Source organism: Leptodactylus fuscus, chromosome 1, assembly GCF_031893055.1.
Source record: "Leptodactylus fuscus isolate aLepFus1 chromosome 1, aLepFus1.hap2, whole genome shotgun sequence".
NCBI lineage: Eukaryota > Metazoa > Chordata > Amphibia > Anura > Leptodactylidae > Leptodactylus > Leptodactylus fuscus.
Genome location: NC_134265.1, coordinates 356,053,042 through 356,079,097, shown reverse-complemented (window position 1 = coordinate 356,079,097; position 26,056 = coordinate 356,053,042). Strand labels below are relative to the sequence as shown.

Genomic DNA, 26,056 nt, shown 5'->3' with positions numbered 1-26,056 from the left:
AGGGAATGATTTATCTGACCTAGTCCCGAAGTCACATAGTGCCATGAGAAAAATAAGACTGTGGTACACCAAGCTGGCTGTGCACATTGTACAGGTGGTGGTGTATAACACGTGATATCACAATGTGTAGGCAGGACAGAAACTTTCCTTCAATTTCAGGATCAAATTATGAGGAATCTGCTATTTGGGGTCCCAGTAGGGCCGTGCCCCAGTACTTCTGGAATTCAAGGAGCAAAACTTTACAAGTGAAGTTCAACAAGCTGGAAAGAAAAGGAAGGCCCAAAAAAGGTGGTATTGAGGGTGGTATGAAAGCCCCAATATCTTTTTTCAATTACCAGTCAGACCCTGGCACTATATGCCAATAGCAACAAATGGAGGGTGGTATGAAAGCCCCAATATCTTTTTTTTTCAATTACCAGTCAGACCCTGGCACTATATGCCAATAGCAAGATTTGATGGTGGTATGAAGGCCCCAATATCTTTTTTCAATTACCAGTCAGACCCTGGCACTATACGCCAATAGCAACAAATGGAGGGTGTATGTAGCCCCAATGTTATTGTTAGGGGATATACACACAGTGTTTTCAAGTTAGTTTCAGAGGTGGGGGTGGGGGTGCACACTGTTGGCACGTGGATTTAGGGTATAGAGTATATATGGGAATACACTTTCAGTGTATTTCATTCAGGATCCTCCACACTGTGGAAAGCTGGGTTGCGCAGATTGAGCCTGTCAATGGCACGTTACGGTGATGGACACTGACAAGACACCGGAATGTAGCTCTTAAAAGAGCTGTTGGTTTTCTTCTTCTCCTTCCTATCCTATCCCTGCCTACCAGAATCTAATTCCTAACTCTACGGCCGCAGACCTCCATCTGTGACCAAGTGTAAGCTCAGAATGACGCGAAGCTGGGCGACGCTGTTCTTCTGAATCAGAGGTCACATGTTTTCGGCAGCCAATGGGTTTTTAGTATTTTTTTTCAATGTCCCTGTTGTCGTACTTCCTGTCCCACCTTCCCTGCGCTGTTATTGGAGCCAAAAAAGCGCCAGGAAAGGTGGGAGGGGAATCGAGTTTTGGTGCACTTTACCATGCAGTGTTCAATTCAATTCGAACATGGCGAACAGCATGATATCCGATCGAACATGTGTTTGATAAAACACTGTTCACTCGTCTCTAGTTTTGACACCTTGCGGGCTCTGTACATGGGGCACTGTGCCTGAAAAATATTACAACACAATCTGCCCTCTAAAATGTGTTCTGTCCAACTGGGCCCATACATCAGTGCACATCCACATGTGGGGCATTTCTGTAGTCAGGAAAATCGTATTAACAAATTATGAGGTGCATGAAAACTATTCCAGCAAAATCTGTCCTCCTAAAGCCAATTGGCGTTCTTTCCGTTCTGATTGCTGCCATGTGCCCAGTTATCAGTTTACCAGCACAGGTGGGGTATTGTCTTGTTCAGAACAAATTGTTTAAGAAAGTGTGGGGTGAAATTTATCCTTTAAACCCTTGTGAAGATTGCACATTTGGGGCTAAATGGTTATTATATTGTAGAAAAAGTCATTTTGCATTTTCACATCTCAACAGTAAAAAAAATCTGTGAAATTCTCGTAGGGTCAAAGTGCTCGCTATACCCCTTGATACATTTCTAGAGGTGTCTAGTTTCCACTGTACTGTTACCTCTGAGGCTCTGCAAAGGCAACATGGTGCCTGAAGCAGATTCCAGAAAAATCTGACCACCAAAATCCCAATAGCACTCCTTCTGTTCTTTACCCTACTGTGTGCCCATCCCTGGAGAAATTGCTTAGTAGATTGTGGATTGCACTTTCAGAATTGGTCCCTTAAAAAAATGAGTTTTGGAAATGTTCTTGAAAATTTGGATTTTTACTGTTTGACTTGTAAACCTTGTTTGGATAGAAACAGAAAGGGACATTATTATACTTTGGGGTCTCTTCAGCTCCCAGAGTGCAATTGCTGGAGGCTGTGAGAAGGTCACAAAACATGCAAAACAATCATCAGCTTATGTAGTCAAACGGAAAAATAGAAGACTGCTCCCATCCGGACTTTAAATAAAATTTAACTTTTAATCCATATTATTAAAATACAGAGACCACATAGGTAAGTGAAAAAAGATCAGAAAAACGTGCTCATGTTTTTAAAATGAGCGATTTTAAAACACTTTGCACGTTTTTCTGATGGAGTCTGGTGGAGTCTGGCACCCTTTGTCTTCCTCCTTGTATCATCTGAAGCTCTTCTGTGTTGTTATGTGTCCCAGGGTTACTGCTGAGACCTGTGATTGAGTCTGAGTGGTGACATGGACACACCAATCATCACAACATTGGTCACGGGGAGGCCCAGAAGAGGTAACTAAAGGAGGAGTACACATGTTTAAGTTTTGTTACCTATCCTAAGCCTCTACTTATTATACTCTGGGGTTTAAATAATTTACTCGCAATAAACATTTTAGTTCTCCTGAGACAAATTCCATGCAGCAAGTAGAGGTAGAAGACATAACAGTTTCAGTAGTGACATTAGTAGTGGTTATTAGTTGTGATGTATTGATAGCAGTACTGGTGGGGAGAAAAAAGTTTAGGTGCAAATTATCAGGGGAGTGGGGGGGGGGGCAAAGATTCCATATCATGAGTCTGAAAAACTGTTGGGAAGATGATGCATTTTTAATTAGTTAATACCTTTTGACTATGTGTCCATTCATAGGAGGTTAGGTGTTGTCCATCCAGCTACTTGTTTTGAGGTCACCTCATTATTTCTATCATACATGTCCATTCGGTGTCACTCCAGTAAAGGTTCTTGTCTTCTCCTTCAGATCCCAGTATCCCGCTGCTCAGAGCCATGTTTACCTGGAAGCAGGAAGAAGGCAAGAGAAACAATTCACACCTGCTGCTATGACTGCGTGCCATGTTCAGAAGGAGAGATCTCTAATATAACCGGTATATGATAGTAGGAGTAGGAGTACTGTCTGACCAGTGTGATGATGTTCTAGTAGGAGGAGTAGTACTGTCTTACCAGTGTGATGATGTTCTAGTAGGAGTAGTAGTACTGTCTTACCAGTGTGATGATGTTCTAGTAGGAGTAGTAGTACTGTCTTACCAGTGTGATGATGTTCTAGTAGGAGTAGTAGTACTGTCTGACCAGTGTGATGATGTTCTAGTAGGAGGAGTAGTACTCTCTTACCAGTGGTGGTGATGATGTTGTTTGTAATTAAACAAATATTGGACCACTTTACAATTCACTGGCTATATTCAGTAAATTTATAGAGCTCTATGGGCCCCAGTTCTTCATTTTCCCATACAATTTTCCCTGTTGATATGGTTCTTCCCACATGTATAATTCTGCACATTTCCACAGCAAATCTGCCACAACTAAAGATGGTCTATAAATTCATGCTACCTTCCTTATCCTTCGAGTGACCTTATCAGCTAGTCAAAAAAATGAGTAATGTGCAAAACTTTTAGTTATATGCAAAAGGAATTGCTCCAAGTGAGATTGTTGTAAACACTCTGCTTTCTATCAATTCTACTCAGTTCATTTATAGGCAATTTTTGAAGGAATACAGCTAGTAAGCTGTTCCAAACATCTTGGAGAGCTAAGTAAGGATCTTCTTTAGATGTAGGCTTGCTCGCTTGCTCCAGTCCTTCTGTCTATTCATGTAAGCTCAGATAGACTGGATGAAGTTGTGATCTCCGTCAGGGCCATATCATTACTTACGGGACTATTTTTTCATCTTTGTGCAGAAGATAGTCGTTGTGGATTGTGGCTTATTGTATAGACTAACTGTATCTCTCACCCCATTATTATCTGAACATTCATGCCACCAGGGGTACCAAAAAAAGTCTGGTGTTGGGGTCATAATCGACTATATCTTGGATCAATCAGTCAGTCCAAATTAATGAACATGTTTAAATTGCTAATAATGACACAGACACTGAATTTCCGTATCAAATCAGCCATGCTGCTTCCCAGGTTAGCTGTGCACTGCTGAAGTTTATTGAAAAGCTCACACACTTATACAACAAAGGAAAGGAGGGGTTAATACAGGAGTTTGTCTGACATTCCTGAGCTGCTGTCCATCTCCCATTGGCTCCAAACTTCAAGGTCTAGCCAGACACCTCCTTGCTCCAGTCTGTGGAATTCTGTTACAGGGTGTGCAAAACAGGAATCAAGCTCCATCTTGGAAATTCCTTTCTTTGTCTCAGAGCTGATTAACTTCATTCAGGAAAAAATAGTATTTGCTAAACACAACATACAACATAAAATATAAGAATATTGATTCATGTTCTCAGACTTGACATTCTCCCCTAAATACAATTTTTTCCCTAAGCCTGTGAACCTGCTGATCTGTTCCAATGTGCTCCATCTTTCTTCACCTCTTGGGTGACAACTTATCCCTTGTAGATAAGCTCCCACTTAAAGGGCTTTCACATAGGAAAGTCAGATCCTAGCTGTCCCTAAAGCAACTCTGTGTATTCTCGAGGGGAAGCTTTCACATTGTCATACACTTTTATTGTCTCAATATGAGTATCAGGTCTCATTGTCTAAATCCACAGCCTCGTTTATCATCCCCTTTAGACACAGGATTACACAGATTGATATTACTAACAGGATCAGTCTGTACGTTGCATAAAACATAACAGGAATATAAGTGCAGATTCATCCAACAGTCCCTGAAATTTCTCCTCTCAGGATCTCATATATCTCTTTATCTCCATCCAATCTTTGGGTTTAGGTTATAAGTTCCTTCCACTGACTTAGACTCTGGAGGGAAGGGGAAAAACTCAAGAATATACATTAATCATATGTTTTTGATAATTTGTCACATAGTCAGTCAGATTACATCTGAAACAATTGTGAAAAATACAACCCAAATCTAGGGCTAAGGCTAATTTCTCCTGTCTAGAATGTACCTTACAGAAAAGACAAATACAAGTGACAAGTGATAAATACTTTCCAATACTCTGGGAACAGCATGGGGGTAAGAAACACTTGTTATATCCCCATAATATACATTTTCTTATTACCTATGTGGTAAGTTCCATTATCACTTTGATGCTCTCGGGGATCTTACTTACACTACATCTTTCAGTAGCCGTCTACCTGCAGTCCCGTTTGTGGTGGTTTTCTTCACCAGATATGCCCCAAACCATCCTGAAGGGAGATAACTATACATACAAACACGTACTTACACCGTCCCACCTTTAGTAACTGCATATACTTAACGTGCAATCTCTGGAACAGGTACAAGGGCTTCAGGCCTGACTCTGAGAAACTTCTCACTTCTTGGCCCACTTTACATTTAACACATGCCATGCAGGCTTACATATATCTCTGACTGTAGTGATGCTAAATCCTGCAGCTGCCCATCCTCCGCTCACCAGGTCACACATGGCTACTACTAATCAGTACACTTAATGCTGCTTATGCCATCAATGGGAACAATGCTGTCAGTAAAGATACTCTCTTACCACCGGACACCAGGACTTGTACATCCTCTTTCCAAGTCTCCTTTCCTCCTGGACCACTCTCGGTGCATCAGTGTCGTAAAACCCGAATAGAGAGCTAAAACTTTGGGTCTAGGATGGTGACCACTTATCAGTAAAACATGTCCCCTAGGCTTATGCAGCTGGGCTAATGGCAGTGTCTGCCCACATGTTACCTCTACCTCCTTTCCTATCAGCCTTGGTGTGTGCCATGACTTCCAACTATACCCACCTGTGTGTGTGTGTGTGTGGGGGGGGGGGGGGGGGGGGGTGCAGCAGCAGGGTCTCCATCACTACCTGAACAGCCTGGAAATCTTTTTAGGCTTAACATTAAACATACAAAAAGTTTTTGCTCTCCAGATCGGACCATAATCCTACTATATCAAACACCTACCCTCAGACATTGTACCATGTTCAAGTGATGGGTTTTATTTGTGCTTGGTTTACCATATTTCTCAAATAATATTTTCCCAAATCAAGAAACATCAGATCTGCAAAGAACTCAAAAAATCAAAGTTAACAATAGGTTCAACATTCAAATAACCAACAGTCTCTTGTGACATACAATCATGTTGTTCTATTCTATATTGTCAGCAGAAAATACTTGTACATTTAAGTTACTCCCCCCCCCCCCCCCCTGAACCTATTGTTAACAGCTGCAAACAGTAATAAACAGGATGGGACGTGCCGGAAAACAAATAATTTTACAAACAACTCAGGGCCTAATAGTTAACCAGTTAGAAGTGACTTGTAGAGCAGGGTGGAAAGGTTACATTAGGAACCATAAAGAAGACACACTGCAGCTAAGGGAGCGTTCACACTACCGTCGGTGTCCGACATGTAGTGTCCGCTCCTGGTGTCCGCTCAAAATCTGTCACGGACACTAGGAGCGGACACTAGCTGTGTCCGTGACACCTGTCATTCACTTGAATGGGCATCGGGTGCGTTCTTTTGCACTCCGTGCCCGTCCTTTCCTGTCCGCAAGAGAAGATGTCCGACTTCTCAAGCGGACAGAAGAACCCTGCATGCAGGGTTTTTCTGTCCGCTTGAGAAGTCGGACATCTTCTCTTGCGGACAGGGAAGGACGGGCACGGAGTGCAAAAGAACGCACCCGATGCCCATTCAAGTGAATGACAGGTGTCACGGACACATCTAGTGTCCGCTCCTAGTGTCCGTGACAGATTTTGAGCGGACACCAGGAGCGGACACTACATGTCGGACACCGACGGTAGTGTGAACGCCCCCTAAGCTGTCCAGCTATTCCCATCTTTGCTTCCAATCCAAGATTTATGACCCCCTTTGTTAGCAGTGTCTTCTTGTGCAAGTAGCCACACAGCCCACACATGGCTGTATCACCTCCCCCACACTTCTGTGTGTGCGTAGGACTACAGGATTCAGCAATCTCTAATGCACACTTCTTAAAGGAACAGAGACACATTCATACAATCTCATTAGCAGAGAAGGCAGAAACACTGAGTAGAAAGATCAAATCAGTCTCCTGATCACATAACAGAATTATACACAAAGGACATTACACAGCAGATATGAGGGTGGCTTCTAATTCACTTAGTATAGAACAAAATCATTTTCCTCTCTTTACTTTTAAAAACCAAAACATCATTACAAAAATAATCTGTGCTATGTCTTCTTATCAATCAACATACACACACATGTTTGTAAAATGTCGAAACGTGGGACACCTTTTTAAATTTCCATAACCGTTTTCCTACAATGGGGAACAATCCTGATTTATGGGAGCATGATTCATCACAAAATAACACAGAATGTAACAGAGTTTACTGTGTACGTCTGAGACGGGTCCAGTGTTAAAGGGGTACTCCCACGTCGCATACTTACCCGTCTTCGTTCCTCTAAAATCTTCGGTCTTCCGGCTTTGTCTCGTCATTGGTGGGCGGGGTCACATATGCAAAGCCAAGCGGCGAGATGCCGCCGACCCTGCGTGCGCGCTCATACACCAGTCTACCCTTCACAATGCGAATACAGACCCGACACCCTGCGGGTCTGTATTAGCATTGTGAAGGTTAGACTGGTGTATGAGCTTGCACGCAGGCCCGGCGGCATCTCGCCGCTTGGCTTTGCATATGTGACCCCGGAGCAGAACAGCATCGCTTCTGCTGCTGCTGTCTTCATGCAGGGCAGAAGCATAGCGATGTGCCTGTGCCGGCGTCTAACAGTCCCCAGCATCCGCCTATTACAGCGGATGCCAGAGACAGTTAGATGCCGGCACAGGTGAAGCCAGCAACATCGCTATGCTTCTGCCCTGCATGAAGCCAGCAGCGGCAGAAGCGATGCTGTTATTCCGCTCCTCCGCCCCCCGCCCCAGAATAGCAGCATCGCTTCTGCCGCTGCTGTCTTCATGCAGGGCAGAAGCATAGCGATGTTGCTGGCTTCACCTGTCCCCCAAAGGGTAAAATACCCCCCCCTCCAGGCTCGCTCCCGTGTTCTTAGCCCCTCCTCCCTCCCCCTGAGAGCAGGCTGACACATCACTTGACTCAGGTCAGGGCTGTGGCCACAAAAAAAATGAATAAAGTGAGATAGTGGCCAAACAAAGCAGTTTTGCTGAAGCAATGTATTTAGGAAAAGTCTTACATTCACATTTACAAGCATTATAGATAGGATCCTTGTGATGGGACAACCCCTTTAAAATCAAAGATGGCGAACACTAGGGCGACGCCCTTCCTCCTGCATTCCATTGTGGAACAATGATACCAAATCCTTAATGGCGGATAGTGAATGTTTACACAGTATAGGTGTGGATATATATACTGCTGAGATAAAGGAAAAGTGTGGTTAGCATAATTAACATAACATGACACAATATAAAGTTACAACACAAGTTTTCACACATAACCATTGAACAAGACACAAAAAGAAGCTTCATTCCAGTATTCCCATAAATAACACATAAACACATAAACAAAAGTCAGAATATCCTTTGTTCCCTGAACTCTTGCACAAAAATTTCAACTTGGGATAAAACCCCAACTTGTGGGTTGCTGAGGCGACGAAGGGTGAGTGGCCGTCTCCCCCTCTGTGACCTCCCATACCCATGCTGTGAAAATTCAAAACTTTCCACTATTACCTTTTAGCTCTTTTTTTTTTTTTGTAGATACAACAGTTTAAATGACAATAACAAACAAACAATAAATTCACACAACACAGTTCAAGACATAACCATAACTTCATATGCTTGGATATCCCTGTATAGACATTGTCAGTATATTTTACTTAAGTTAACCCTTTTTGTGCCCAACCATGTTCCTTTGGACACAATAGATATGATGCATAGACCGTGGACTCTGGTGCTGGCACAAAACCAAGTTTCGACTCCTCTGCGCCTTCTTGAAGCTCTTGGCAGTCAGCTAATGCTTTGATTGTTCTCTACAGAAATCCAGGGAATCATACGAACACAATTCAAACAGATAGCAGTTAGTACTGACACCAAAATTACACATTAATATTTTTCATACAACTTTTTGAATATTTTCATCACAAACCCCACTTCTGTAATTACCACAGGTGTTCAGAACCTCTTAAACTATACTTGAAGTTACCTTAAAGGGGCTGTCCCATCACAAGGATCCTATCTATACTGCTTGTTAATGTGGATGTAAGACTCTTCTTAAATACACTGCTTCAGCAAAACTGCTTTGTTTGTCCACTATCTTACTTTATTCAATTCTTTGTGGCCACAGCCCTGACTTAGCTGCTCATGAGTCAATTGATGTATCTGCTGCTCTCAGGGGAGAGGGGGGAGGGGCTAAGTGCACGGGAGCCAGCCTGTGTATCTAGCCATTCCTGTGTCTACACCACGTGACCTAGGTCCTGCACTCAGATAGAGGAGAGGAGCTGCTTTCATTTCTTCTGTTCTCCCAGTTATCAGGCTAGCTAATTCAATTGTGTTCATTATGGCAGAGACAGGCAGTCTCTGTATGTAACACAGAATGGAGTTGCTGCTGCCTGTACTTCATAGTCCAATATGGGTGGGCAGAGCTACACGCAAATTTGGGGACGGAGCTAAACAGCAGGTTGCATGTGAAACCCCGCCCACCAAATGATGCAAGAAACCAGGAAGAAAGAAGATTTTACAACAGTAAAGACTGATAAGTATGTGAGGTGGGAATACCCCTTTAAGGGAAATTTACCAGACTTTTACCATTTTCTTTACTCTATCCCAACCAAAGTTTTGAACGTATAATCCTCTAAACATCATAATAGTGGTATACAGTGAGGTCTTTTTAGCTGAACTTATCACTAGTTTTACAAGGGATTATTTCTCTTGGCACTGTATCAGATTCTTTGTATTTGCTTTTAAAGTTACTCATTCTTACATTCAACTTCCAGAAATCCTTTCTCTTGCTATAGCACACGCACCTATAAAACATGCTGTGCCTTGTAACATTCTATTGTCTTCCAATACGCCTCTATTCTCTCTGATGGCAGCTGTCCATTGGACTGACTACAACCTCACTTGCTAAGGCATATGGCCGCCGCAGGAAGTGGTCACTGCCCCACTTCCTCCATCATTAGGTGAAAATCCATAAGACAGAACAATAGAGGATGGGCGGGGAGCACCACAGGCTGTAAAATTTTCCCGCCAACAAGGGTTCTGCACCCCACATAAATCACAAGTCCACTCATCCCCACCACCCTCAGCACCATTGTAGGGTGGCGGCGGCGCACATACAGTTGTGATAGACATATTCTTTGCATCATCAGTTTTTAGATAGCCAAACAGCACTTCAGCATTTTCATCTCCTCCCTCACCTTTCACTTCTACATACCCTTCACTTTGTAGAGCCCTTGCGTCTCTGTAATGAGCTTGCGTGGCTTCTAATAAGCCCTTATCTTCCAACATTCCCCGTCCTGTAGCAAGCTGATCTTTCCACAGGCTGGGCTGCAATCTACCATTGGACAGCAAACCAGCTAACTTATACAGGCGGCTTGCGTCCTTCACATACTTCTTTCCCTCTCTAACCTTAACCAATTCCACTGCCGTCTGTGCCTCACTGGGCAAAGTATGTTTACGTTTGAAACGCAGTAACATAATTACTAATTAGAGATACAACACCTGATGCAGCTGCTCATCGGTGTTGGACTTTACAGTCAAGCACAAGATCCCCCCTTCTGGCTAATGGATTTTGCCACCCGGTCCCCAACCCAACTGTAAGGCTACCTTGTCCCCAATCTCTTACACTCCTCCAGGGAATGTATAAGCCACTAACTGGCTTAACGGACCGTAAGGGTCCTACGGACGTCTGTCTTCTCTCCTTTCTCGGACTAACAGACCCCGTCCAGCAATATGTTATGGCACTAAACACAACACCTTTCCTAAATAAACAGACGGCTTCCAACTATCTCACTTCACTCAAACTTTCTCAACTTTCAGATTCAATCCATCTATAAAGAACTCTGACTGAATGAGCCAAATGGGACAAAAACAGCAATGCTACAGTTCTAGGCTACCAGAGGAGAGTTCCAGAAGCCCGTCCCTTCTGGGCTTCGAGCACCTGACCCGTCTTAACCACCAAACCTACTAACCGTCACTTCCCGACTCACAGGCAAGTAAACACATATATAATATGAGTAAACTTACCGTGAGCGGTTGAGGTTTCGGACCCTCCTTGGAAAATGACGGGGTTCAATAAGGCGACCTGTGCTGGTCAAAAACCCCTCTGGAGCTCCTTCTGCGTAGTCCTCACACGGGGCACCAATTGTTGGGGTCATAATCGACTATATCTTGGATCAATCAGTTAGTCCAAATTAATGAACATGTATAAATTGCTAATAATGACACAGACACTGAATTTCCATATCAAATCAGCCATGCTGCTTCCTAGGTTAGCTGTGCACTGCTGAAGTTTATTGAAAAGCTCACACTCTTATATAACAAAGGAAAGGAGGGGTTAATACAGGAGTTTGTCTGATATTCCTGAGCTGCTGTCCATCTCCCATTGGCTCCAAACTTCAATGTCCAGCCAGACATCTCCTTGCTCCAGTCTGTGGAATTCTGTTACAGGGTGTGCCAAACAGGAATCAAGCTCCATCTTGGAAATTCCTTTCTTTGTCTCAGAGCTGATTAACTTCATTCAGGAAAAATTAGTATTTGCTTAACACAACATACAACATAAAGTATAAGAATATTGATTCATGTTCTCAGACTTGACACAGGTACAGTCCATTACCTGACCAGCTAAACATTAAGGCTTAATTCATTAGATTGGGAAAATTCAAAACCCATGGTTTGTCGTATCTGAATTTTTTTTTTTTTTTTTTTGTAGACCACAGTCAGTGTTTAGTTTTTTTTTGTTTTTTAACAAATATGCAATTGATACAATTGAAAATGGCAAAAAAGAACATACAGTACTGTTAAAAAATTTCACCACCTCAACCAACTTCAACTATTTTCATCCTTCAATAGGTGTTGCACTTTTGATTCTGGCACAGTCTGAATCGTTTATCTAGCCCTCCACAGTTCCAAAGACATTATTGCTGTGATTTTCAGCACAATTTTGCTCTCTACTGACAAAAGAGCACATAACTGAAACTAACAGAAATGTTAGTTTATTGTGTGGAGTTATTGAACAATGTGATATGGTTGTGTGATAAATCTGCCTAAACAGATGTGATTTTAGGGCATTTGAAAAGCTGTCGTAGTCCGGAATTAATCTGATTGTCTTGGGTGAAGCATTTCAGAGCAAAGGTGCAGCTCAAGTAAAAATCTTTGAGATGGGAGTCAAAAGTTTGGATAACAGAAGATACAAGCCTAAGCTTTGAGATGTTTTTGAAGTGTAGGTGACAAAAGTGTGCATGTGTTTGATATGTGGAGTGAACATGTGGGGTGAACTGAGATCAGAGGTTCCTAAAAAAAAAATTCTCGTAGACCACTTTCAAAATTTTACTGGTTTCAGTGGACTCCCTTCTGCTACATTTCTACCATATTCCCAAAACTCGTCAAAAAATGTGAAGATTAGATCTAACGAGTCTTCCGTCAAGTCCCCCATGGACTCCTGCGGGTCCACCTGGACCACTTTGGGAATCACTGGTTGAGATCCAAGTCAAATACAACCCTGAGACAGTGGGCATACTGCCTTGGTAATGTAGTAAGGCCACAAACAGAAGTGGCAATATCAGGGTTAGGCTTGTTAGAAGATGAAGTTAACACAACTGCACCTGTATCTATGAGAAAAGCCTCGATAGTCTGGAGTTAGAAAACAAGGGGACATATAGATGGTCACACTAATTAAAGTTAATCAGAGTTTAACAATCAAACCACACATTCAAGCACTCAAGTACATGGAGCGAATTTCAATTGTCTTTTGGGGCATGCAGACTCAGAATTTGCCTCTCATTTCCTCCTCCATACCAATTTTTAATATTTATGGAAAATTATCATGTATGTAGATGTGGAATGTTTGATCCTAATTTAACACTGGTTTAATAATCTCCCAAACACAAAAGGTGCCCTCATTAAATTTAAAACGGAACTTTTAATGGGTTATACTAAAATAATGACGTCAAACTTGAAATTAAAGTGCAGAGTAGTAGCAGAGATGCCGCGCTCGGCAGCATATACCTAAAGTACTCTGTCCTACCATCTGGGGCAAGGGAACTGCGGTTTTGACTGCACTTACTCGATACTACAGAGAATTCACACGCTCCTCCTGATGAACAAGTCTGACCTAGGATTAGGGAAACGCGTAGAGGAGAAATGTTAGCTTTTATGGCAAGGTTTATCTACACCAACATCCACAGCAGAGAGAGTATTTAGGAGCTCTCAGTATACCCGAGCTCCCGGCTGACCTTGCCACAGTATCAGTAGCCTGAACCATCCTAGCCTTCTGATGATGTGCATTGTACACACAAATTCTAACTCCTTTAGTAGCATTTAGAGTTTTTTTTGTAATGGTGTGAGTTTTATACAGAGAAGCCATAGTCTCATAGTGGTTGTCACATTATACCACGGACATATCGCCAATAGCCCTGTCTATTCACACAATAGTTTTGGACTAAATTTATTTACAAATCATTTTAATTGGATTTATTAAAAGTTATGTTTTAGTTACTCCAGTGAACTCAATTATTAGACTGACGACCCTTCAATCATATATAACAAAGAAAATTGTATTACTCAGCTGAAATCCTTTTTGAAATGTTGATGAGATAGATATTGTGCATCTAACATGTGATATGTTGTAAACTATTCCTACAGATGCCGATAACTGCATGAAATGCCAAAGTGACGAATGGTCTAATGAGAAGAGAGACCGATGTCTGCCCAAAGTAATAGAATTCATCTCTTACCATAATGACACCATTGCTTCTGTATCTTCCTCCTTCTCACTCTTCGGATGTCTTGTGACCGGCTCCATATTTGGAATATTTATTTCCTACCGGGACACTCCTATTGTTAAAGCTAATAACCGGAACCTGAGTTATCTCCTCCTGGTCTCCATCATCCTCAGCTTCCTCTCTGTCTTCTTGTTTCTTGGTCGTCCCAGTGATGTCACCTGCAGATTACGTGAAACCAGTTTTGGAGTCTTCTTCTCAGTCGCCGTCTCTTCCCTTCTGGCCAAGACTGTTATGGTTTGTGTTGCTTTTAAGTCCACCAAGCCTGGAAGCCCCTGGAGAAAATGGCTGAGTGTGAAGCTGCCCTATACCATAGTGTTGTTGTGTTCTTCCTTCCAGGTTGTCATCTGTGTTCTGTGGTTGTCTATTTCTCCCCCATTCCAGGACCTGGACACTCAGTCTTATCCTGAGAAGATCATCATTCAGTGTAATGAGGGCTCAGATCTCTGGTTCTACTCCATGTTGGGTTATATGGGGCTCCTGGCCGCTGTCAGCTTTCTTCTGGCTTTCATGGTGAGGACATTACCGGACAGTTTTAATGAGGCCAAGTACATCACCTTCAGCATGCTGCTGTTCTGTAGTGTCTGGATGGCCATGATCCCGGCTTATCTGAGCACCAGAGGGAAATACATGGTGGCCGTGGAGATATTTGCAGTAATGGCTTCCAGTGCTGGACTTTTAGCTTGTGTGTTTTTCCCAAAATGTTTTATTATTCTATTCAGATCTGAAATGAACACAAAAATTGATCTGCTGGGGAGAAGAAAGGAATGACTGTAAAATAGTAACCCTCAATAATAGTAGTTAATAGAGATGAGTGAACGGCGTTCAATCGAATTGATATTCAATCGGATATCAGGTCATTCGAGGTATTCAATTACAATCGAATACCATGAGGCAAATGCCGTAAAAATTTGATTCCCCTCCCACCTTCCCTGGCACTTTTTTTGCACCAATAACTGTGCAGGGGAGGTGGGACAGGAACTACGACAACGGTGGTATTGGAAAAAAATCGGAAAAAGTTATTAGCTGGCTAAATCAGGTGACCTCGGATTTATATGAATAGTGGGTTTAATATCTGGGTCATATGAGACTATGAACTATGTGACTGTGAGACAGGGATAGATGTACAGGCAGGGTTAGCTAGCTATTACCTTTATTTAGGTGGGAATGTTACTCACACAGCTCTTTGGGATTCTATCTCATCGGGATCCCTGTCAGCTTGCGATATGTGGGAGCTGACTTTTTCCCATAGGAATGCATTGACCAGCGTCGATTGGCCAAATGCCACAGAGTACAGCATTTGGCCAATCAACGCTAGTTCTGCCGGAGGAGGCGAAGTCTATGATCGGTCCACAGCAGTCTCTATTCTGGTCCAATCTAAGATGTAGCAGTGTTGAGCGCACAGCTCCGCTACACCGGAGATGTAGCAGAGCTGGCCATGTGCTGAGCTCTGCTACACCTGAGATGTAGCAGAGCTGAGTGTGTGCTGAGCTCTGCTACATCCATAGATGCATCTCTGGTGTAGCAGAGCTCAGTGCACACTCAGCTCTGCTACATCTTTGGTGTAGCAGAGCTCAGCGCACACTCAGCTCTGCTACATCTCTGGTTTAGCAGAGCTCAGCGCACACTCAGCTCTGCTACATCTCGGGTGTAGCAGAGCTGAGCGCATGACCAGTTCTGCTACATCTCAGGTGTAGCAGAGCTGTGTGCTCAACACTGCTACATCTGAGATCGGACCAAAATGGAGACTGCTGTGGACCGGTCTTAGACTTTGCCTCCTCCGGCAGAACCAGCGTTGATTGGCCGAATGCTGTACTCTGTATGGCATTCAGCCATCAACGCTGGTCAATGCATTCCTATGGGAAAAAGTCAGCTCCCGCATATCGCAAGCTGACAGGGATCCCAACAAGATAGTGGCGTAGTACAGGTACTTGGGCATGTTAGATTCCCCCAGACATGCTTCCCCTGCTGTCCCAGTTGCATTCCAGGCTGTTGGCATCATTTCCTGTGGTGTGATAGTGGACTTGGTGACTCTCCTGAGTCGAAGTGTGGCTTCCCCTGAAATGAAGCATTTTTCCCATTAGACTATAATGGGGTTCGAAATTCATGCGAATACTCGAATATTGAGGGGCTATTCGAATCTCGAATATTTCACTGTTCGCTCATCTCTAGTAGTTAACCCTAAATGTTACATGTATAGAATCCATATTATACTCATATCAAACTTTTCTTATATGTGTGCTCTTACTAAATAATAAAACCTGACTTGATATGACTGATATTATGGAGATGCTTTACAATTTCTTCATTGCAAAAGTATTTTACTTTGGGGTTATAGTTTGTTCTCCCTTAGGCCGTGTTCACACGGAGTATTTTGGCTCGTAATGTGGTACGTAGACGCTGTGGGAGCTTTTGCGGGCCGTATACACTCCCATTGTTTTCAATGGGAGACGGTACCGTATATGTGGCGCTATTTTGCAGCCGTGATTTTGCGGAGGCCACAAAATAGGTGGCCTTATATTTGTGGTGATGATTTTTGCTCAGTTATTTGGCTCCTGATATGTGTCCAATGTCAGCTTGGTAACATGTACAGATGTGATCATTTTTTAGTTTTTTATTCCATTAACTCCAGTAATCAGAACATTTATTAGAATACAATTCTATACTGGTAACTGAGTGCTAAAGCTTCCCGCATATAAATCCGGACCAAAAAACTACATGTGAACTTACCCAAAGAGCTTCTGCCTCCCAGAGGACCAGATCAGCACCGTAGTTCAAGTTTTGAGGCTGCATCCCTACTGTAAGTCGGGCTAAATGTATCAGCTGCAGTTACAGGGAAAATCAGCCCAAAACAAAACCTGTTAAGATGTCCCCCAAAGGCCTATTATCACTCTGATATATAAAATAATGAAAAAACATGCAAAATAAAAGTAACAGAAAAATAAAGCTTTTTGTGTCACCCAAAAAAAACACCAAAATTATTTGAATAGCCTGAATAACCTGCTCATCTCAGTCACAGGAGGATATTGCATCCAAGAGTGATGTTATCTTGAGTCGGGCTTCTGTGTGTTTTCCACCCATCCTCTCTTCACTTCTGGCCAAGACTGTTATGGTTTGTGTTGCTTTTAAGTCCACCAAACATGCGATCTCAGAGTGTTTGACTGAGGAAGCTAGGTGGGATGAGCAAAGGATGTAGTCCAATCTCTGATAAGAAGAATGCTTTGGGGAGTAATGTGAGAAGTCCATAGTTGAAGGGTGAAGAAGTCGCCAGACATCTATCAGACCCAAGTCATGTAATGTATCATGAAGTTTTTTCCAGTACCTTTTGTGAAGTAGCCGATTTGCTCATGGAGGAATCTATCAGAGGGTTTAGAGTCATGTTCAGGTTTTCGCCAAGAATAATATCGCCAGCTGCGAAGAGACTAAGATCCCAGAGGGCAGCTATTAACCAAGGAACTTGTGCATGATATGGGGCGTATTGGCGATGGTGACTTTCCGGGAAGCCAAAGTACCTTTAATAAAAAGAAAGCGGCCTTCAGCATCGGAGTGCTGCTGTTCACAAACGAAAGGGACGGATCCCCGGATCGCTATTGCCACTCCTTGGGATGCGAGTTGAAGAACCACTGTGAAAATTGTGATTTAGGCATGGACGGGTGTCTGGATTCTTTGAAATGGGTTTCCTGAAGCAATAAAATCTCTGACTTCAAATTCCTAATTATGCGGAAAATGCTGTGTCTTTTCTCAGGTGTATTTAGTTCATTAACATTAAGCGAGGTGAATTTCACAGAAGCCATTTCTCCAATAAGTGTTAACACTATATTGGCAAGGAAGGTGGCTATTAGTCAGTTTTTGTCCTCTTTGACATTACCCTCTTTATCTGTAGATCAAGCTGATGGGTTACTAGATCCAATTTCAGAGGAGGAGGTTAAGATAATAATCTCTTCCTTCCCACAAGAGTCCGGACCCCGATGGATATTCTTTAATTTATTACAAAACCTTCCAGAATGAGTTGATCTCCCCCCTGACAAAGTCGCTTAACGCAGCGCTTGCGGGTGCTCCACTCCCTAAACAAGCTTTGGAAGCCCATGTCACCCTGATTGCCAAGGAGGGAAGGGACCCCCAGCTGTGCAGCAACTACCGCCCAATTTCCTTACTAAGTTTAGATTTAAAAATTTGGGCAAAGCTATTAGCCTTACGTCTCAAACCTCAACTTCCTTGTTTGATCAATGAAGAACAGGTGGGTTTTATAAAGTCTAGAGAAGGTAGGAAAAATTTGATCCGCCTTCTGCATATCAGTCGTTTAGCTCAATCAATGCCTGCCCCGTTAGTCCTTCTCGACTTAGATGCCGAGAAGGCTTTTGACCGGGTAAGTTGGGATTTCTTAACCACCACCTTAGAGAAATTTGGCTTCCCACCACCCTTTGTCTCTGCTGTAATGACTCTATATTCATCCCCATATGCTAGACTTAAGATAAATAGTACCCTTTCAGCCCCGTTCCCCATATCCAACGGTACAAGACAGGGTTGCCCCCTTTCCCCGTCCCTTTTTATCCTAACTTTGGAACACTTCCTGCAAAAGATTAGGGAACACCCAGGGATTTCAGGGGTTTGCCTTCCTGGAGGGTCCCTTCACTCCTTGGCATTTGCGGATGATGTCCTGTTCGTCCTCTCTGATCCGGAGACGAGTTTAGCACAGGTGATGGAGGTGATTAGAGAGTATGGCTCCTTGTCAAATTATAAAATTAACCTGGATAAATGTGAGCTTCTCAACCTTTCGCTATCTCCAGACGTAGGGAAGGTTTTGAGGGAGCGTTTTCATTTCCGATGGTCGGATACTCACCTTAAATACTTAGGAGTTAAGATTACCCGTCACCTTGAAGATATCTATGAGTATAACTACGCCCCCTTGTTAAAAGAAGTAGATAAACTTTTGACTAAATATGATATACCCTGCGTATCTTGGATCGGTAGGAGAAGTTTGTTGAAGACGTATATAGCCCCTAAAGTTACTTACCTGCTTAGAATGTTGCCGATTAAATTGTCTGCCTTTTTCTTTAATGATTTACGGACTTCTTTTTCATGCTTTTTGTGGAGAGGTAGGAGACCCAGGTTGGCTTATCCAGCTCTTAGTAGACGGAAACTAGAGGGGGGAATTGACGCTCCTGATTTATCATACACTTACGAAGCTATCCAGTTGCAATTTTGGACTGAGACGGCGACCTCTCTATCTTCCTCCCCGATGGGGCCACTTCTCAGAACTGTTTACGGTGTCCGCTTTTTGGCCGACCTCTGGCTTGCCCCTCGCTCCTCGATTGCAACAAAAACAATTTCTAAATCAGACGTCCTTTTTGGGGGGGGCACTCTCAGTCTGGGAAAAGTACCAACCATCGATTGCTCTGACACCATCTCTGTGTTTACCGTTCGCCTTGATACCTGACATTCTCCCGAATAAACCGCGTAAAATAGAGGATTTCTGGAACGCACTTTTGTATATTCCTTTGATCTCCCTATGCGACCAAGGACACTTTCCGGCACCAGACGAACTTCAGCTTCTGGAAGCTTTCAGTACGAGTACCCGCAAATTAACTTTCCTACATTTAAATCACTACGAGAAATGCAGACAAGATTTTGAGGACTCTTATGACTGGAAGAGGGGCTCTACTTATTTTGAACAGATATACCTGCTGGCTGACCCTAAAAAGTACAGGACCTCTTCACTATTACACAAAGTGATCAGACCACCCACTGTCATTAAGCCTTTTTACCTCTCAAGTTGGGAGTCAGAATTGCAAATTACCTTAGATCCCACAGAAGTCAAAGTTGCTCTCTCCAGAGCTTATGGTATGTCATCCTGTGTGCGATTGCAGGAAACACACTTTAATCTGATTTTGCGGTGGTATCGTTCCCCAGATTGGCTGGCTACACATGGACTAGTGGAATCTGATTATTGTTGGAGGTGCAACTTGGAGAGGGGTACGTTGCTGCATCTTTGGTGGTTATGTTCACTGTTGAGAGACTTTTGGACTGCAGGCAAGGCTGAGCTACGGGAAGTCTGTCCAGATTTCACTGACCTTACCTCATCCCTATTGATCTTCTTTTTCCCGACCCCGAAGTTGTCCACACATGCCCAGAAGCTGATTTATCACTTGTTATCTGCGGCCAAAGCTCTGATACCGATTTATTGGAGACAGAACCAAATCCCCACTTTGGCAGAGTGGATAGCCAAATCCAATCAGATCGCACGCTTTGAAGAAATGCTCAGTTGGTCCAGGAGGAACAGAAGTTCCTATATTAAGATATGGCAACCTTGGCTTGATTCTAGATAACTTGTATCTCCCATCTTCTTGAGGGTGTTTCCGGTGCTTTGAACTAAGGACTTTAGCCATGATGGGGGCCTACAGGAGACTCTGCCCCCCCCCCCTTCTTCTTCTTTCTCTCTCACTTCTCACTCCTCTGTTTCTCTCCCTCCCCTCTCCCCCCGTGTTCTATCCAGGTGTTCATATTTGTTACCCTACCACACCTAGTTGTTTACCATATCCTCTTCCCTCCCCCTCCCCTCCTCCCTTCCCTTATATTTGTGGAAAACGACAAAAAGGTGTTTATTGACCTAACTACGACTAAGTAATACATCTTGCCTTTGTTCACTGACCTTTACATTATACCGAGCTGCGCCTCGGCAGTTTTCTTGCTTTTCAATGAGACTACTTGTTTGTTTTTGCTTTATGTCAATAAACTTGAATTAAAAAAATAAATAAATAAAAAATAAACATGAAAAGCATCAAATAAAAGTAGGTCAAAAAACTAGCGAATGATAATATGGGAATTGCTGGTCCTTAGAGGGGGTTGTCCTGCACCGCTTCAAAGTGTTAGTGGAGCCAGTCAGCCACCCCTCAAAGCCCGGTTTAGGTGAAACAAAGAACAACGAATCAAGGCACCCTATGAGATTAGTGTAAACTAATAACACTAAAGAAGAGGGGAGGTTCACCAATGTTGCGGGTATCCATGTATAGTCATCAAAGTTAAAGTCAACCAAGAATAGCAAAAGATGTAGCATGGATAGTCTATGGCATACACAACAAGTTCAGAACCTTATCTCAGGATGTATGAACTCAGATTTCAGACGCAGGTCTGGTAGAGTTGGGAAATCTGGAAGGTCTGGCATGGGAGACCAAGAAGGTATGTCCATAGGTTCCATGCGTAGGAATCTCCATAGGGTGGAAAGGTCATGCGGTGTATGGATTGCAAGTCTCTTGCCGTTATAATTGACTGCTAAACCAAACAGATATAACCACACATATTGGATACCTTTGGATCTCAAGAGTTCCAGGAGAGGGCGTAGTGTGCGTCTCTTGGCCAAAATTGAGGGAGCTATATCCTGGTAATCAGACACTTCCTTTTCTCCCAATGTGATGGATGAGCGGTTTCTAACCACGGAAAAGGTAGCTGCAGCATCTGGATATGAAAGTAGACCGCACATCAAATCACAGGGAGGTTTGCCTTGCTGTGGCTTGGGCCTCAGAGCCCGATGGATGCGTTAGATAGTGATTGCTGCTGCTCGCTCTGGTCTGAGCAATTCGGTGAATAGGTCCGATGCCATTTTCGGTAAATTTTCTGGAGAGCAAGATTCCGAGAGTCACTGAATCCTGATGTTCTTCCAGTGGCTGTGATTTTCTTGGTCTTCAATGAGAGTGAGAGAATGGTCTATATAGTCTTTATTAGAGATGAGCGAGTAGCATTCGATCGAGTAGGTATTCGATCGAATACTACGGTATTCGAAATACTCGTACTCGATCGAGTATCACTCGCTATTTGAATGGAAAAGTTCGATGCAGAACTAGCATTGATTGGCCGAATGCTATACAGTCGGCCAATCAACGCTGGTTCTTCTCCTACCTTTAGAAGTCTTCTCCATGCAGCTTCCCCGCGGCGTCTTCCGGCTCTGAATTCACTCTGTCCAGGCCCGATGCCTGGCAGAGTGAATTCAAAACCGGAAGATGCCGTGGGGACGCTGCACGGAGAAGACTTCTCGGAGGATCCAGCCCGACCCTCACTCCTGGACTTGGTAAGTATAATTTGATCGAATGTTGCCTACCCCTGAAACAAGCATTTGATATTCGATTTGAGTAGTCGAATATTGAGGGGCTAATGAATATCGAATATCGAACATTTTACTGTTCGCTCATCTCTAGTCTTTATGCAAAGCCATCTGAGAGATAACTGAGTCAGTATATGATTTAACTGAAGTATAAGCATTTTCTAGATTAGTGACACAGTTGCCCATTATCTGCATTTCTGCCTTAATGTCGGCGAGTTACATGAGGACCGGACCCAGTGCTGCAGCTAAGGCTTGTTGCAGAAATGATCTTGAGAAAGTGCTGTCTTCCAGACGTTCGAGATCTGTATTTCTTTCACCTTCTGAATCATCACCAGAGTCAGGCTCTCTGGCATTGTCAGGGGCCATTTTTAATTATCTTGCTGGCGATTGAGCATTTTTCTTTCTAAGAAACTTTTGTAATTCCCCGTGGTGTCTAGCAGGCTTGGGAGTACCTGACACTTCTGCACCTTTTTCCTTGTTAGGTTTGACCATTTTTAGTGATGCAATGGATGTGAGGTAAAGGGATGGGGTCAGTGTGGGATTATCGCAAGCTGCAGAGGACATCAGTTGGCTCAATGAAGTATATGGGAAATCAGGAGAGACAAGGCATCCTCTGTATGTGGGTAGATCAAGGAGCCCCTTAGCAGAAACACAAAGGTGAAATCTGCTTAACTTGTGACATCATAACTGGACATGTCTGGCCAAGAGGAAGATTTAGGAGCTCATATCTGTATGATTCTAATATGATAATGGCTTCCTATAAATCCGTCTCCTGTATGTGTATGTGTGCTCATCAGATGGAACATTACATTGTAACCTCAGTGGTGTCAGGGGTTAATGTGAGTGATGACAATCTTTGTACAGGGCTGTGGAATATGTCTGTGGTATATTCTGTATAACACAAGGACGGCTGAGACTGGTTATTTCTTCTACAAGTCTCTATAGTAAGGACGGTTCAGAGCACAATCCTCGGAGAGCAGATCCAGAATGATGTGCGATGAGAGCAGAGAATGTAAAATCTATCCCATAATACTGTATAAAAGGAGGGGAGATGAGAGCAGTCACCATATAGCATGTCCTGATCCTGGGGGCCGTGCTGTCTGTGTCACTGCTGCCTCACTGCTTACATCTATTATATATTACCGAGGACACAATATATATCATCATCTTCATATTTGTACAAGGAGATGTTCAGTTTCCTTATTATATTCATCCTTCCTTGGCTTCCTGTAATACAGTTAGTCTGTGATCTCAGAATTATAGAAGTTTTTAATAATGTTAAGAAATGTTACCAGGATGGAGATCTCATCATTGGTGGACTGCTGACAATAAGTCAATATACACGAGAGGGAGAGTCAGAAGGAAATGACAAAACAATACAGTGCGCAGAGTAAGTGCTAGATGTATTATCTATAAGAGAAGTGGTGAGAATAGAGTCAGGTCTGCAGACATAGCTTCACCAGTCTATATATAATATTATCAGTAATACATGATGGGGTTTACGAGGTCCAGGATTACCAACCAACTGTAAATTGATGAACAATCCATAAATCTAGGGGACATTTTCCAGTGTCAGCCAAAAAATATTAATGCTTTAAGACTGGACAAACCTCTATAGATTTGCTTCTTCTGATGTTCAGACAAAGTGATCCTGCGAAGTGTTCAGATATTGTTATACTATGGGGTCTCTTTATGACGCACTTATACTCAATCACAGGTCTCACCGCTGATCCTGGGCTCGTGATTCCACAGCATAGTGCCAGAGGCAACAAATCTCTTTCACTTTTTTCACCACATATTCTCAGGTCTAGACATGGATCACTTCTAATAATTATAATGGTGTAGGTAGTGCAGGTAACCTACTGCCTGCGTCACCACAGAACTCCCTCTCTTTTTTTTTTTTTTCTTAATAGGCCGTTACCGGCTTGAATTACTCCAGCCGGCAACGGGCTCTATTTACTTACCGATCCTGCCAGGAGCCGGGATCGATAAGTGACACCGTGGGCCCCACAAACACTATCATTATACTCCGGGGTCTTCTCAAACCCCCGAGTATAATGATCGGCGGCCCGGGAGAAGTAAGAACAACATAAAAAAACCAGTTACTTACCTCTCCACGATTCAGACAAGCTTCAGGCCTAGTTGTGTGGCGTGCTGACGTCACATAACCCGGGACGTGCATGATACTGTGTGCAGGGACAACTATGGGACTAAGTACTGTGTGCAGGTGCCACTATGGGGCTAAGTACTGTGTACAGGGGCCACTATGGGGCATAATATTGTGTGCAGGGGCCACTATGGGGCATAATACTGTATGCAGGGGCCACTATGGGGCATAATACTGTATGCAGGGGCCACTTGCATATAATTCTGTGTGTAGGAGCCACTATAATAAAGCGTGCAGGAATGCGGGGGGGGGGGGGGAGCGGAAATCGATCGATCGAGGTCTTTGGTGTAGGTGTTGGTTGGGGGGAGGCCATGTCAAAAGCTCACCATGGGGCCCCGCCATTCCTAGTTGTGCCACTGCTCTGGACTGTTACTGACCACTGAGCCTTTGCTTCTAGCCCTGAAACTCTGCTTGACTCAAACTCTGCCAGCCCTGACCATGCATCTGTCCTCTAACCTTGCACCTTTACTATTTTACTAGATTTTGGGAAACAAGAGGATGATTCAGGGATTTATTCTTTTGATGTTACTTGATGTTACATTCCCCCACAATGAGGATGGGGGGTCTTCTCTGGTGTTTGTCTTTATTTTCATCAAAATTGTAGAGGTTATAGAAACCACCAACATTATAATTATCCTCTAATCCCCCTCATCTTAGACTGGAGACCAGACGGACTGGGGTATTCATATAATCTAAATGCCAGAAGTCCATTTCCTTGCAACTAGAGATTTTTTTCATACTCAGATTGATTTGACTCATCCTTACTAGAGATGAGCGAACAGTGTTCTATCGAACACATGTTCGATCGGATATCAGGGTGTTCGCCATGTTCGAATCGAATCGAACACCACGTGGTAAAGTGCGCCAAAATTCGATTCCCCTCCCACCTTCCCTGGCGCCTTTTTTGCACCAATAACAGCGCAGGGGAGGTGGGACAGGAACTACGACACCGGGGGCATTGAAAAAAATTGGAAAAAGTCATTGGCTGCCGAAAACAGGTGACCTCCATTTTAGACGAATAGTGGATTTCAAATCCGGGTCATATGAGAATGTGAACTTTGTGACTATGAGACAGGGATAGCTGTACAGGCAGGGATAGCTAGGGATAACCTTTATTTAGGGGGGAATGTTATTAAAAATAACTTTTTGGGGCTCTATCGGGTGTGTAATTGTGATTTTTGTGAGATAAACTTTTTCCCATAGGGATGCATTGGCCAGCGCTGATTGGCCGAATTCCGTACTCTGGCCAATCAGTGCTGGCCAATGCATTCTATTAGCTTGATGAAGCAGAGTGTGCACAAGGGTTCAAGCGCACCCTCGGCTCTGATGTAGCAGAGCCGAGGCTGCACAAGGGTTCAAGCGCACCCTCGGCTCTGATGTAGGAGAGCCGAGGGTGCACTTGAACCCTTGTGCACCCTCAGCTCTGCTACATCAGAGCCGAGGGTGCGCTTGAACCCTTGTGCACACTCTGCTTCATCAAGCTAATAGAATGCATTGGCCAGCGCTGATTGGCCAATGTATTCTATTAGCCTGATGAAGTAGAGCTGAATGTGTGTGCTAAGCACACACATTCAGCTCTACTTCATCGGGCTAATAGAATGCATTGGCCAGCGCTGATTGGCCAGAGTACGGAACTCGACCAATCAGCGCTGGCTCTGCTGGAGGAGGCGGAGTCTAAGATCGCTCCACACCAGTCTCCATTCAGGTCCGACCTTAGACTCCGCCTCCTCCGGCAGAGCCAGCGCTGATTGACCGAAGGCTGGCCAATGCATTCCTATGCGAATGCAGAGACTTAGCAGTGCTGAGTCAGTTTTGCTCAACTACACATCTGATGCACACTCGGCACTGCTACATCAGATGTAGCAATCTGATGTAGCAGAGCCGAGGGTGCACTAGAACCCCTGTGCAAACTCAGTTCACGTTAATAG

At 43.6% G+C, this 26,056-nt stretch overlaps 1 protein-coding gene across 1 annotated transcript; it reads left to right on the top strand.

Moving 5' to 3' along the window:
* Window positions 1–13,743: 13,743 nt before the first annotated feature.
* Window positions 13,744–14,637, top strand: LOC142207887 (vomeronasal type-2 receptor 26-like). The gene has a single exon (XM_075276820.1). The coding sequence runs from the start codon at window positions 13,744–13,746 to the stop codon at window positions 14,635–14,637; it is 894 nt and encodes a 297-aa protein (XP_075132921.1).
* Window positions 14,638–26,056: the final 11,419 nt, after the last annotated feature.